The 15,349-nt window shown below is 45.4% G+C and overlaps 1 protein-coding gene across 2 annotated transcripts in view; it reads right to left on the reverse strand.

Annotated features, from left to right (window-relative positions):
- The window catches only part of LOC144141276 (putative cytochrome P450 12a5, mitochondrial), a 37,539-nt gene extending 24,383 nt beyond the window's left edge, over window positions 1-13,156 (reverse strand). The window contains exons 1-4 of one of the 2 annotated variants that reach the window (XM_077672853.1): window positions 12,746-13,156; window positions 8,598-8,829; window positions 7,777-7,836; window positions 5,138-5,328 (exon numbers count right to left, since the gene is read on the reverse strand). In XM_077672853.1, the coding sequence (XP_077528979.1) occupies window positions 5,138-5,328; window positions 7,777-7,836; window positions 8,598-8,829; window positions 12,746-12,938 (676 nt within the window). In that variant the 5' untranslated portion in view covers window positions 12,939-13,156. The remainder of the gene's footprint in view (window positions 1-5,137; window positions 5,329-7,776; window positions 7,837-8,597; window positions 8,830-12,745) is intronic. The other variant, XM_077672854.1, reaches the window with a different exon arrangement.
- Between the last annotated feature and the right edge of the window lie 2,193 nt (window positions 13,157-15,349).

Genomic DNA, 15,349 nt, shown 5'->3' on the forward strand with positions numbered 1-15,349 from the left:
GCATCAGTATGTCAACAGAGCCAGTGACAGAATCACACAACGAGAGGATAGAAGGTGGGGAAAGTTCTAGATTGGACAGAGCTGCCGTCGTAGCGACCGCCAGGTTGTGATGCAGACGACAAAAAGCACGGAACGCGAGCTGCCCATGCCTGAGAAGGCCAGTTGTAGCCGGACGAAGGTGTGCGCGTAGGGTCAAAACTCATCTTTGTTTAGGTGGGGGACGAGACGCTCACGCATTGGTGAGGCTCCACCAATGAATCTTAAAGAATTTTTAACTCAAAAGCGTCGAGAAACTTGTGTCGCTGGAAAGCCAGTGTTGGTGGCAGTTCCTGAATATGTCAACTCCCTGTGAGGGTCTCAAAGTATGGGAGTCAGGTGCAGGAGCGGGAAGTTTCCATCATTACCGGATTACTCTGGCTGGCGGTGTGATTATGACTTCATCGTCCATTTGCCGAGAATATGGTGCCTCCACCGGGCCTCCGGGGGGTCGACATTCTACTTCCTAAGCGGTACAGAAACGAAAGCAGCTAGTGCCATTTACTGGTTAATGGCACTATTTCAACGCCATGGATTTTGTTTTCACCAAGTGCTAAAAGTACTCGCCTTCGAACTTGGTTGCCGTGAGGTAAGATCTGTTCCTCCTATTGTAACTGCTTGGTTTCAGCCGCCGCATCCTTACATGTTTTAAGGTCAACTGATTTATGTTTTAAGGTCCACTGATTTTTAAGTAAAAATATTAAGAAATATTCGCGAAAACTACAATCGTGTAGCAAGCATAGCTACAATACATCCAGTATCGACCTGCTCCTATGACAGACTGGTCGTAAAATTTCTCGCCTCAGTTTATTCCATAAACGGTAATTCATAATGCATTACGCGATGAACTAATTCCTTCTGATCCATATCTTTTCCACCGCATAGATTACGTATATAGAGTAGGTTTCGATACGTGTTATACGAAAGCATTCGCTCAATCCTTTATACCTCGTACATGACGAGACTGGAACCACCTTCCTGAAGAAATTGTATCGATCGCTGATAAACATTTTTTCATGCCGCTCTAGCTAAAATAATATAATTGGGCGAATTAAACTTCGCATAACAAACTGACAGTTTTTATTGCAGTTGTATTTTAAAAATTGTAACCCCTCTCCTTTTTAATTCCTTCTGTTCTTGAGGGTAAAAATAAATACGCAAAAAATAACAATTATTCGTTATGTCTTAAATTGATTTAAGCGCAAAGTGCAGCCTATCATTATAATTAATTATGCTGTGTGGCGCCGCACAGAAATGGCCCCTTCTTTATGGTGGACGAAATGGAACGTCTCCGCATGGAGGGAACAATTGCGAAATAAATGTGGTTCGTTCTACTATGGCTGGGTGCTATACGCAGTTGTCTAGTTCCACGAAAGCGAATGGTGCACCAACATGATTGCCTTTTATGCTACCGTGTTCTTTTGTTAAGTAACGATATAGCTCAAGCATTCTACCTGTCTTTCTTAATAGGTAAGCTGTTTAGTAAACCATAATTTTTCCTGTCCGCAATTAAAAATACCAAGAAGTTTCCGAGCGAGTGCACGCGACCACGGGGCTCGTGGTGACCGCCTTGCAGTGAAAGAAACCAATAAAATGCCCAACGATCGTGTGTGCGTGCCTCGCGGTGACCACCCAGCGTCCCCGGCGCACGTTTGTCAAGCCAAGCATATGAACTTAGAGAGTTTGGCCATTATTGGCAAAAACAAAAGAAACTCCAGCGTTCGCCCTAATGGTGGCAACCCTTGCTCGGAACCAGAAAGACACGCGATAGCGCACTCCCCTCAAAGGTGATGTCTAATGATTATCTCTTCCAAAAAAACGAAGGAAGTTCACACTTGTAGCACTATTGATGAAGAAACGGTCGTTGTGGCAGCGAAGAAGGAGCAAATCGGCTGTAATCGCGGACTTAAACCTTAGTGGGGGTCGTGAACATTGCGTACAGCCTCACTACCTTCAAATTTTACGCGTTAGTGAGAGTTCCTTAAATTTTTGCACTTTGAACTAAGCGCTCATGTTTCGACAGTAGATGCACATGACCGGGCTAAATTCTCTGTCCTGGGCAACGCAATCTCATCGGCCTTGAGTAATACTAGTTTAGACAGTCTAAAACGCTTGGCATATACGCTTCTGTTTCACTCAAGCTTCGTGAGCGTTACGTATACGAATAAACGATATAAAACAACTGCCAGAAAATGAGGAAACAGAGCAGTAGGGCTGCTTAATAAATTTCACAAATGTCCTAGAAAATGTCTGAGATATTTTGGTTGTTGCATTTACGTATGAAAAGTGACTGCCCCGTATTGTACAACCAGTAATAAGGCCATCATGACCCAGTGTTGGCCGTGCATAACTCCAGAGACACTAAAGGAAGGACAATGCAGCAGACTCCATTGACAGCAATGAGATCAAGTCCAAATGAATTTAGTATAGAATATAAGAGCGTATGAATGCTAGCCCACGATAAGCAAGTTAGCCTTATAAGCTGTTATTCCTATTCCAAAGATGGTGTAATAAAGGCAATAAGAAACTTCGGTATTAGGTTTTGCTTGAGAAACTCGTAAAGAACACCCTTCATTTCAGCTTTCCTGGCTGTAAACTGAGTATTTCACGACTTCCTGTTCATATGGCCAGCTACTGAACCGATATCGCTTCAGTGTAACTTTGTGCGATGGTGTGATTTCGCACTTATTACTCAGTCACAATAACCAATTTAAAGAGCTTGCGCTTCGATAACTTCAGTCTCTTTGAGGGAAGACGACAGCTATGGATGTTTTTAATGCCGAAGTAAATAAAAAGGTTGGTTGCGCAAAAAATTGTCCGTTGGTGGTGTCTGTAGCACCAAAATGGCCCCTAAACTCACGTCACTGGGAAGCAATCAAAAGTACTCTCACAAGCTTCGGTGTAGGACTGCTGCCGCCTTTGGGCATAGCGGAGGAAGGGAGATTAAGAGATAAGATGCGCGGGCCACGCGGCCGCGCGCATTGCCGCCCCGCTCCTCTTAATGGCCGCCGCCGTAATTGGTTTTGCTTGGGGGAAAGCGGATTCCCTTTTTGGACGCCTCTGAATGAAGCGCCCTTGAGTGCTTCGGAGGTCACCTTGTCACTCTCACAGTGCCTATGCCGGGACGACGTCTTTTGTAAACGCCACCCCTGCTTCTCTTTGTGGCCGCCGGACTAGTTCTGAAGAGACTGATTCCCGTCTTCAGATGCGCCGAGAGGGCGCGGCCAATTAGGGCTGTAAAACGCCGCTTTGGGGTTGCGTGCCTCGGGGCCACCGTGTTACGCTTGGAGTGTGTAAGCCCGGGCAGCGGCTTTTGGAAGTGCCGCGGCGCCTAATGGCCACCCTGGCCGTGGCAAAGCTGCCCCGTGCACGTGTACGCGTCTTCCTGCGTCCGCTCCGTCTTGGGAGAGGAGGGAAGTGCGCGAAGTTTGGAAAGGCGGCGTTTGGCCCGACCATTGGTGGATTTGAGAGGTCGGCCGGACCAATCAAATCGGCTGCGCGGCATACAAAGGGAGCGAGAAATGATATTCCCGTGAAAAGATAGGAAGCGGCAGACTTAGCTGAGACTTAGCTTTGGGCGGGAGACCAGCTAGCCTCCGTGCTTAGTGCACATAAACCTTGCCGTCTAGGGCGTAACCCAGAGTCGATCGCTAAGGTATGGCACCTAGGGCGTAACTCGGAGGGTCGATCGCTAAGACGGCCATGCTTAACCAACCCTGTAATCAACTTTCTGTAACCAACTCTTGTAAATAACCGTAAATACAGTTTGTTTGTCATCATCTCTTCGTCCCGTCATCGTCTTTTCCTCTCTTCTGCTTCACTGCCAACACCGCTGAATTCTACAAGCGAAGGGTTCCTTCGCCACCTACACCGAACTTGAAAATCTACTTTCGGTTCATTAAAACGCAAAGACGGTGCTGCTGAAAAGTACCTGGGCATGTTATAAGCCACATGGAAAGCGGAGATTGCTGCGGTGGTTGCGGTGGCAGCGACATGGCGTGAAGCACGCGCAGAGCGTACCCCACCCAGCATCCCAACAGTAACCAACCACTCGTCTTCTCTGCGCCCCAGTAGAATTCTCATCAATAATTCCCGTATGAATCCCTTCCACAGCCAAAATGATAACGTGAACTCTAGCAATTCCCGAAAATAGAAATCGCGCAAAATTTCAAAACATAGCCCAAACCAAAATATCACTCTGTGAAAAAAAAATCCAAAGGAGCCCACAGTGGTGTTCTTTGGAAACATTACGCTTTGAAATCCCACAAAAGGGAGTGTTTTGGTGGCCTAGAATTATTCAGGCGCTCTTGCGCGCTCACTGGCAACATTCGACAGCTGTTTGATTTTAAGGTTAACTGTTACACAAAATATATTTACTGATCACAAAAATAATCCTGGGTGCTACAGAATACAACACTTTGCGATGCAAGTCCACAAACAAAACAACTTCTGCGTATTATGAACTTGCAATACAAGAAGCACACACCGGTGCTCAGGTATGACGGCAATGCAAAATTAGTGGATAATCTGCGTTGGTTACAATTAAGTGAGGTCTTTCCAGGCCGCTAGGCAGTGCTCCGACACTACACATTACAGAGAGAAGACTTATCATCCTAAGTATTCAGTACAGCAATTGGAAACAAGGGCACACTAACCTACGTCTCCTAGACCCTACTTTGGGAGATAGGCATTTCGCCACCCACAGGGCTTCACTAACACTGTTAACAAAAACGTTTGCGAAAGTGATACCTCTCGCTTTCTTTTCAGGAACGCATTGTAACGACAATCCACGCCAAGTATTCTAAATAAAATGAGCCTTTTGAAAGCTAAACGATTTAAGGAGCTGTTGATAAGTGTCCCTAAATTGAAATAAAAGGTAAACGTTTTTGAAAAATTTGCAATTCGCAGAAAGCGGACTGGGTTATTGACAAAGCCTGTTACGGCGAGTAAACTAGAAATATCTCACGTCTGTGTAGCTTGGAGGTCAGACAGTAAGTGCAATAATTAAACATTTTCGGCTGTTCTCTCCTGGGGTAGCTAAAAATAGTAATCTCGTCTTTTTTGTGCTTCATTCAAGTGAACTGTGATAAAACCTACTCACATTCAAGGGACCACCTGTCCATGATCTCCCTGCAGTCCCCGACTTCACCATTTCCATCTCGCTGTGCAGCAATCAGCGTCAGAGCATCTTCCGACACTTGTTCTAAGGCGCGAACGTATGAATGGACAGTCTTTGGCCGCAAGGTCGTCTGTTGAACTGCGCTTCGAACACGGCGCCACTCTTCACCCTGGCTGAAGGCACAGAACGAAGGTTAAGCTTATGAAGGGGAATTGAAATATATGCGAAAAGGAAAGCAGTATCGTTGCCGATTTGCCAACAACAAGTGCCCGAGGTTGCCGCAACTAGTGCCAGTGATCATAACGCTCTTCAGGTGAGGTTAATTGGTGGAGCATCTACACGCATGTCAAGCCCCGTTTTGTCGACAGATAAAGTTGTGGTTTTTTCTGACGTGGCATTTGTTAAGTGACATTGTTACCACACTCAAGATCAATGAAGTGAGGTTAACAGAACCTTGGTGATTTCACACGAGCAGGGTACAGCCCTTATGTACTCCGTAGGACACCTTGCTGCGAAAAGAAAGCAAACCAGGCGTTTCGGGATGCATGCAGATCACTGAGAAGAGAGGTGACGCAATGCTCACCTCTTCACAGAGCAATATAATCTTTACGTACTTAGCATCCTACACTTGTTGTGCGTAGTGTTCCGTTTTCTTTCAAGAATAATGGTTTGTGCCACGTTTTGTTTCGTTACAGTGTCTGGATATGTTTTGAATGGTGGCACCAATGAGACTTGTTACTGCGCGCTCAGTTTTTCGCTTTCGTGCGGCACTCAAACTTCCCAAAAGAGGGGAAAACCAAATCGAAAAGACGCTGTTCAGGAAATGCTACTCCCACGAAGCGGCTGCAGTTCTTTCTTGGCAACAAAGGCAGCGCTCACGTCACAGAAGTTGAGGGTCTGAAAGCGATCACAGGTTCACGATGTGCTTTTCTCGCCCCCAGTGCAGGTGAAACAGAGCATCTCTCCGTCTCTGCTTCGTGTGTTTCAAAAAATTCTTCTTTTATGTTGAGCTGCCTTCGAAAATGGGAATTACATACTTCATTAGCCTATTTAAAGGGGATGTCCTAGAAAGGAATGAGGCGTACTTGATGAAAGAAAAGTAGGATGAATGAGATGCATAAACAGAAAAAAATGGCAGCATCTTCACTCCGTGGATGATGGCGAGGGTTCGGAGTACGTGGACTCAAAATGACATCCAAGTCGCGCCCCGAGTGACATCCGATTTGCGCCCCGACCGTCATTCCATTTGAGCCATCTGTTGCACCTTGATTAATCCCGAGACGAAACTGCAACTCATGGCTCAAATCGAAATTCGCTTGATTTTCGCTTGATGGTGGTGTGCGCACGGATGGACGCGGACGGACATTGGAAGGACCTGAGGTACCCGCACAGTTACACACGAGAGAGTAAGCCGTTTAACTCCCGGGTACTGACTCACGGTCGTAGTGCAATGGGTATGACCACTGGCACTAACTCTGTCTGATCTACCAGACACAGGCTCGAATCCGGCCGGTGCCTGTGTGATTTTTTGTGTTTGTAAATGCTATGCGCACTGGCGCGGACGGACATTGTGCGGTCCTAAGGTACTCCGCACCTAAAACTATCCAGTTACTTAATTCCGTTCCGTGCTTACTGGACAGCTAACTCTGCTGTTATGTTGTTGCACCCGTTTTAATACGATAGTCTTTCATAGTCTACTTAAACGCGAAAATTTGGTCTCTCTGTCTGCCTGCCAGTCCCTCGATTCAGCCGCTCGGGGAAAAGCTTAAATGAATTTTGCAATTGATTTCATGAAATATTGATTTTAATGAATGAGATTTATTTAGGCGAAACCTTCCAATCCACTGAACCTGGCGATAGTGCTCGTAGCGGTCAACGATGTTAAGCAAAAGGAAACGTTGGGCATATTTGAGGCACACCACCAACACATAAGTGGTATTTGGAATGCTATTTTATTAAAAAAATAATTGTCGCCTTAGATTTGTGGTAGAAAATAAGGAAATACGCCTTTAAAAAATGTAATGTTGTTTTCACACAATTGTAAAATGCGCTCGAGCCAGAACCTAGACCTTGTGGCGGCCTTCCGAGAAATCAAGCAGCAACAAAAGGTTGCAGTAGAAGGCTCGCGAGCGGTGGAAGGCCGCAAAATTGAATTGACGTGGGAAACCTCCACTGTGAGTATATATATATATATATATATATATATATATATATATATATATATATATATATATATATATATATATATATATATATATATATATATATATATATATATATATATTTATATATATATATATATATATATATATATATATATAGAGAGAGAGAGAGAGAGAGAGAGCAATATGCAGTTTGGCAGTGTCAGTTGTTGACTTATACATACGGTCACTACCTGACAAGTGGTTCAATCTTTTTGTGCTGCACTGGAACGTAGGGAGCTTGCAAATTCTCCAGTGGGTTGACATTAAAAGTTCCTTCCCGCTATTATGAATGCTTAGGAATAAGTAGAAGACAATCGTGACAAACTGTTGAAGCAGCCATTTCTATCCGTCATATTTCTTTCATCTTTCCCTGCCACCACAGCCGACCACAAAATCCAGGGTGATTTTTTTGCCAACCTTTTTGTTTTCAAATGAATGAACCAGCTTGTTTTTCTTTCCGCACTCCAAGTGTGATTCCTAAAGAACAAGGAATGGACAGTCGAAGGTGCCACATATTCTTACTGTAAACTGGAGCACCTGGAAATTAGGAGCAAATAATTTAGCAGATACTTTGTCTAGGCTTTTCGTCCTCCTACATGTGGCAGTGTGCAAATAATGATTTATACGTTTTCGCAATAAAATAGATTTAGAGGGCGCCGTCTTTCGAGAAATTCCAGGAACCCAGTAATAAAAGTTATACTTTGATAATAATACAGCTTGTCATCAACACGGAATCTTGATGACAAACAGTACCACCACAAAGCGTAGTTTTTATTTGAAACGCAAAGCTTTCTCTGATACAAATGCAAGGTTCCCAATTTATTCATCCAAAGTCCAAATCTACGACAACGCTGGGCTAACAGGAAGTGATGTTCTGGTTTTATATCGATTAGTTTGTGTTTGGGTCATTTGAAGGTGCTGATTAAGTCAGCTCCGCATTGTCGGTGAATTTGTCGTTTGCTGATTGTATTGTGGACCTTACATTTATATCAAAGAAAGGTTCGCGCTAAATCCTGATCATCATATGGAGTCCTTTGTGTAAATTTGGGTTTCCTGAATCGCGTTTCATCGTCGTAATCAGCAGCAAGTGCCCTCCCATTGTGTAAAGTTGGAATTTCTGGAGTGCGTTTCGTCGTAACATCGCCATCAGTGAGTCTTAGAAAGGTTCGCTTAAATAAAACTTCACGCCTTGCGGTGCATGAGAGGTGTGAATAACGCACGGGCGCAAAAGTACGCACACATTCATAATTCCAACGTCGGGAAAGTGGAATGGTTTCGCCCGGTGGTATGCCATGACTGGTCGCAGCCCGGACCGGTGCGGCGCTTTCCCTTCCTGCTGGTACAGTGTCCGGAAATCATCAGCGCTGAAGAGGTGCACAAGGATTCCCCGATCGGGGTTCTCTTCGGCCACGATGGGCCCATAGCGGCGGTACATTTCCCATGAGGCCTCTTCGAAATTGCTGGATACGCCTGCAACAGCAAAACAGTGAATCTGCCATGTCGCACATTCCCGTATAAACCAGAAATTAGTGCGCTGCTGCTACAATTAACAGTGTTGCCATTTTATGGCCAAGACAACCAATTTAAAAATACAATTCAACAAATTTTGAAGATGATGGCTGAAATTTGTAGTTCGTTTGTAGCGTGAAAGCAACGCTTGGGGTGGTGCATTCTGTAAATAGGAACGTGTGCATAGAACGCACAATAGTTTTGGCAAATTCCTATGCTTGGGCGCTGAAAACATAAAGAGTGATGTAATAACCAAAGGGCATCTTTAAGATACCGACCTTTGTATGCCTACAACAGGCTACGTCACTGTTGGCGAGCAAATATAATTTGATTCCCCATACGGGCACCGCAAAATTGGGTATCCAGCAAAGCTCTTGCAAAACCACTTAACCTTCTGATGGAGGTATGCAATGACACATTAGTTTACAATAATGCTATTCGTAATCGGATTGTTTTCTCTATCAGACCGCAATGTCTTCTGCAATACCCGGTGGGGCTTGTGCCTTGCGCTGAGCTTTTGTTTCAAGAACATTAGGGCGTGCTATGCGCTCCTCGAAAATCCTGTGGGTCAGCCTCACTACGGTGTACTTCGTTGACAATTACATCCTGCTCACTCAACATTTTTTGGCGAATGAGGATGTCGAACACACTTTGTGACTCAGACATTTGAATTGCGTTTTGGCATAACGCATGACAAGCGTGCTGTCTTGTGATGCAGCAGAGGTTCACAGTGCCGATACCATTTTCAGTCAAATGGATGAACGTTGGGGCCAAACGCCGAATTGGCTGGCTTGACCGCGTGAATTGGTCGTTCAAACACATTGCGGCTATTCTGATCTACGGGATTGCCCTGGAATTGACCGCGGTGGTTCAATGGCTAAGGCGTTGCGCTTCTGAGCATGAGGACGCGGTTCATCTCCCGGCCGCGCCGGCCGCTTTTCTGATGGGGGCAAAAAGCAAATAAATGGCCGCGTATCTGCTCCTTCTTTTGCAAATATCGTCAAAAGACAATAGCCTTTGTAGACATTTGCCAAGAAAATGCCCCCGTTTGCTTTCCCGCTCACCTCTGATGCTGTTCCTGTACCGTCGGGCTCATCCCAAGCTAAACAAACTAAAGGTTTGCTCGAGGCGATTTGAATTTACGCGTTCCACTGCTACAGGCCGGGTTCCTTAATGGCAGCGCTGCAGTACGGTGGAGACGTGCATGAATGGAGGCGGCCGACAACAAGGTATATGGAATCGCGTGGCCGTGATCCACGTGCGTTCCAAGCAGAACGTGGAACCTAGCTAGTGGAACCTTTCGTTGCTGTTGCCGCGTGATTTTTCATATGCCGCCAGGAGGTGGCGCGGGCAATAGCAGGTGGCGGTTTGCTGCAGTAGATGTACAATATCATTTGCTATCGAAAAACCAAGCATCTGTTAATTTTTAATGAAGGAACACTGTAAATATCCCTTGCGTACTAATTTCCTGTGTTATATTTGCGTAATGTCTCATTTTTGTTCAACAAAGTTGACAAGTATGAACATATAAACCGGGCTTAGACGTTTACGTTTGGCTGTGAGTATATAAGACTATTGCGCAATATCAATTTTCCTTTGGCCGGGTGGCTGAATCGAGTCACAGACAGACGGACAGACAGACAGACACACCAAAATTTATTGGTTTAAGTAGCCCAAAAAAGACTATCGTATTTAAAACACCCGTGTGTTCGATATTTCGGCGTACGGTAAAGATCCCCAGGTGATCCGGTGCCCTCCACTACGGCGCGCCTGATCACCTGCGTTGCGTTGGCGCGTTAAACCCTACAATCAATCAATCAATCAATCAATCAATCAATCAATCAATCAATCAATCAATCAATCAATCAATCAATCAATCAATCAATCAATCAATCAATCAATCAATCAATCAATCAATCAATCAATCAATCAATCAATCAATCAATCAATCAATAAATCAATCAATCAAGCAATCAATCAATCAATCAATCAATCAATCAATCAATCAATCAATCAATCAATGGAATGTGCACGCCGCATTCTCTGCCCTGAGTCTTTTTGATGACTGCATTTACAATGTATGTATCCACTGATGTTTCTTTCGGGAAGATTGTGAAAAACACTCTTCGAATTTTTGTCCATGGTATTTATTAAAGGTCAAAAATATATCTTTCTGGATTGGCTTTCTCTTACGCCTGTTTTTTATTTAGCAGACCGGTGATAAATTTATAACAGTGCTAAAAGCAATCATTGGATGTGCCGAAATGCAGTAAGTCATTTGGTATGGTTGTCTAGGGTATTTTACAAGTTGCAGTATATCTCTCAACAGTTGTCACTGCTTCGGAGCATTACAAGCTTCCTTCAAATTTTCTTGAGTTAAAGTTTGTTTTTTTAACCCCGTCAATTTCACAAATTGGCTTAAACGTGTCCCTGCCTTGCTGAAATTATTGTTCTCTTATTCTTTGGTTAATTTGGGGGGTAACGCGCCGATGGTAACACTTTGTTATGGCGAGCGCGGCAGTGGAGTGCTATGACCTATGCTATGCTATGGCAGTGGAGTGCTATGACTATGACCTTTTCGTTTTTCGCCTTCATCTGAACACCAGCCACCGCGTCCGCGATCAAACCCGCGTCATTGGGCTCCGCAGAAGATCACCTTAGCCAGCGAGTCAGCGCGGCAGGTGTAGTTAATTTCCACTTTGTTATGGCGAGTACGGAGGTACACAAAAAAATTAAAGCCGTTCCACTGAACGTGAAAGCTGTCGCAAGTGCAGATCAGTGATTCGCTATAATGGGCTCTGGTGCCGTTATGCAGTCACTGCCACCACCCATCCCGCTCTTCGCCTGCCTGTCTCGCTCTTCTCGTGATGAATTGAACGGAGGTTTGTCCAACGCATTTAAAATTTCTCGCCTTCACCATGCTTGCGCGGCCCCTGCCTGAAACAGCGCGAACGGTAGTTTTTTAAGTGCAATGCACTTCTTAAGCGACCCTGAACCTGCGTCCACCGGCGATGTCCGCGCACGTGGAGATGGGCGCGCGCAGCCTGGCCGCTGACATGGCACATACCCACGTGGGGGATTGGCCAGGAATCTCCTCGTCTTCCTTGGCAACGGGGGGAGATGGGCGCGCGCTGCCTGGCCGCTGACATGGCACATACCCACGTGGGGGATTGGCCAAGAATCGGGCGTGAGAAGGGCTAATGCACCTGCTTAAAGGAGTACTGACACGAAATTTCAAAGCTGAGATCCGCTTTAGCAATCAAGTACAACGACAACACAAATAGGTGTCTGTGAATAAATGCATCTTTCTTTCTTTGTAGTTGTGTGTGTGTGTGTGTGTGTGATCTCTCTTTCGCGAACATTACCGAACCGCGCAAATTCAACTCGTGCATTCGCACTTTCACATTCTTCCCCTCGGGGAAATGCGGGGAATTTTTCTTGCACTGCCGGTTGTTACGGCTTAATCGTAAAAACCAGCCCATCGAGCGTTCCTAACTAAATAAATGCGGGAGCGGCTGGTCAATTGCATGTATATTGCCTCAATTGTACCTGCAGTTTTCTTTGCGCTAAACAACGGGAGATGTATGACAATCACCAGCGGTTCACTAGTTCCGAGCGGTTATGACTATAACAACCATTTGTTTTTCAAAGCTTGTGCGAGACGCCATGACGACGGTATCTCTTGGGGCGAGACCCTGAAGTGCTCTGCAATTAAAATTTAAAAGGGTAAATGTTAATGGCGTGACAAACATCACGTCGTTCATACCCAGTTGACGGCCACTACATCAAGAAAATTTAGAAATTATCGCCTACCTTATCGGGTATCGGTAAATGTTAGCCGAGTCATTTGAGAGGAATAGCAACGAACACGACTTACCCACAATTGGGCAATAATACCACGAAGTTCCAACAAGCGGTAGAGAAGGTAACCTTGGTACTTCGCTGAAAGGTTTTGCATTCAACAGCCGTGACTCATCACGTCCATTTTTGTCACTGGCAAATAGTTTTCTTGTGGTGCAGATTCGCTCCTTTAGCACTGTAACTAGCCTTGAAGCCGAGATCCGATGCATAGTTGTCCGACGTTTTTACGACTGCTGCGTGATATCCTTTCAGAGCCAACAAGCAGCCGCGCTCTTCGTCCAACAGCGATGTGGTTTAAAGTAAAACGTGCATTGTTCTGTGATCGTCAACCGTAAGCGTGCGCTTCAAGCACCAAATTTTCTTTTCACACTTCGGCCGTTGTTCCCCGTATATTTGCTGAAACACGGGCAGCACAAGTGGGATTTTTCCTGTTCTCTCGCACATTGCGAGGGAGAGGGAAAGGTTGGCCTACGTGATTGAAGCCCAAGGCCGGCAAACACAACCGGTTAGCATCTGGCGCCCTGGAAGGCACGCACGAGCTGAGCGCTGTTGTAATAATTCTACTGGCTTCGGTTCGCCGTTCTAGAGCGGAGGCGAGACGCGTATTATCAACGGGGGCATTGTCCCGCCTCATTTTGAACGCCCCATCTGAGAAATGGCTTTGGAAACCCTAATACTGTATGCAAGACTATGCGTGGCTACCAAAAATAGGCAGAAAATCGTTGCAGTGATTGTCTCTCTCTACATTCTCTAACAGCTCTCAAAAATTTGCCGAAAAAGGTCCTTATAGGTATTAAATACAATGCTACATTAACACTGAAATATTTCGCAAACCTGACCACGGACACGCACACCACCACTTAGTGTCCGTGGCGCGAAACACGCTTTGTGGTTTTCCCCTGTAATGACAATTTGTCTAAATAAACGTTCATGATGTCGGCTCACCCCGAACCTCTTGGGCTTCAGTCGAAGGAAAGTGTGGGTGACTTCTGCGACGGTCAAAAGTAACAAAGGCGCCGTCACCAACGCAACAGGACTTCGGTATTATTTGGTGTGGGCCTCATTGGTGGAATATCGTTCGATAGGATTGCGCGGAAAGTGTTGCTGTAAAAAAATGGCGGTTCTCGCGTCTGAATTGGAATTAATGTAATGCGAAGCCTAATGACTATGTCACTGCCTAATAAAGTTAATAATGACGCAATGACAAGGCATTCGCAGGTTGAATGAAACTAGCTTGCGGAATTTTTTCACCGTTATTGTGGCTGGCGTATTTGTTAATCTTTTAGTAAGCTTTGGCCAGCGCACTGCGGAAAAGGAGACAAAAGAGAAACGTCCAACGTTTATATCTCCCTGGAGAAGAGGCCTCTAGCTGCAAGCGCTGATAACGTTGTACACGCAAAAAGTCCGGCTTCCCTCCAGCAAACACACAATACAAAAAGCAATCATTAGAACACCATCTTCCTGATCTACTCAATAAATATTAAGGTAAAAGTAAAGTTTCTTGCAAGCCTTTACGCGAGCACATTGTTAACTTGCCATATGCCGCATAGTGCCTTGGCTTCAGGTTTAATAATGTAAAAGGGTATTTTTCAGATCTTGCGTGCCTCTGACATAAGTGTTATTGCACTGTTTGCGCCTAATTATACTGGAATGACAAATTATGTAATGAGTTCCCATTGTCCGTGCACATCTTACGGAGACCAGTGCGAGTTCGTCTTTGATTGCTTTGTTTATTGATTTTAGAGTGAGATGTTAGCGTAGAACAATTTTTTTTCTTCCAGTAGTTTGCTTTTATATACTGTTACTTCTCTGAATTTCTGCATTGCCTGCTGTCATGTCCAACGGCTCCTGGGCCCCAGTCAAGGTGCCAAGTGTGCAGCGTTTAGGCCAACAGACCATTTAGAGTTGCACTTGTGCGGGTCTGGTAAATAAACTTGACTTAAAAAAGTCAATTGTCCCGCCTACCCCTCGGGCTCTGTGCGAGGGGACCACCCTGTCCTCGTGAAACTCCGCCAGGCCCCCACCGCGAGCCGGTTTCCGATCCCCGTGGGTGCGATATGCGGAGGCCAGCTGGCGTTGTGTGCTGTAAGATAAAACCCAGCACCCAACTGGCCAGAAAGCACCAGCAGCTGCAGAAATCTCATACCCTGAGTGAAAAGTGAAAGGAAGTTTCTCTTTAATAGCATCAAGCGCTACCTTAATTGCGAGGGGGGGGGGTCGGACAGTGCGAAGAACACCTAACCACCTTGGGTTGTAAATACAAAGAAGTAATCCATAAACGTTTAATTATTTTTTACACTAAAGCCTTTTATTCCGGGATACACAGACATTTCAGTGACGTCATATCCGCCACGGAAATGACGCCAGCAGAACGAAGCAAGCGGACTGTAAAGTGTGCACCCCTGCCAACAGGGTCTTCTTGCGGGGAAGCAACCTTCAGAAATGAAGAGTGTGTTATACTTAGGGTTGTTCGTTTTTCGGTTTTATAGTTGAACATGAAGGTGTTTTATGCCAGGATACACCAAGATTTCACTGACGTCATATCCGTCTCGGAAATGACGCTAGTACTCCTTTCCCGAAGCGACCCGCGAGCAGGATGTCGCTCGGAAAGCACACCCAC

The sequence above is a fragment of the Haemaphysalis longicornis genome, unplaced genomic scaffold, assembly GCF_048455015.1.
Source record: "Haemaphysalis longicornis isolate Haplotype H1 unplaced genomic scaffold, Haemaphysalis longicornis Haplotype H1 scaffold_6, whole genome shotgun sequence".
Taxonomy (NCBI): Eukaryota; Metazoa; Arthropoda; class Arachnida; order Ixodida; family Ixodidae; genus Haemaphysalis; species Haemaphysalis longicornis.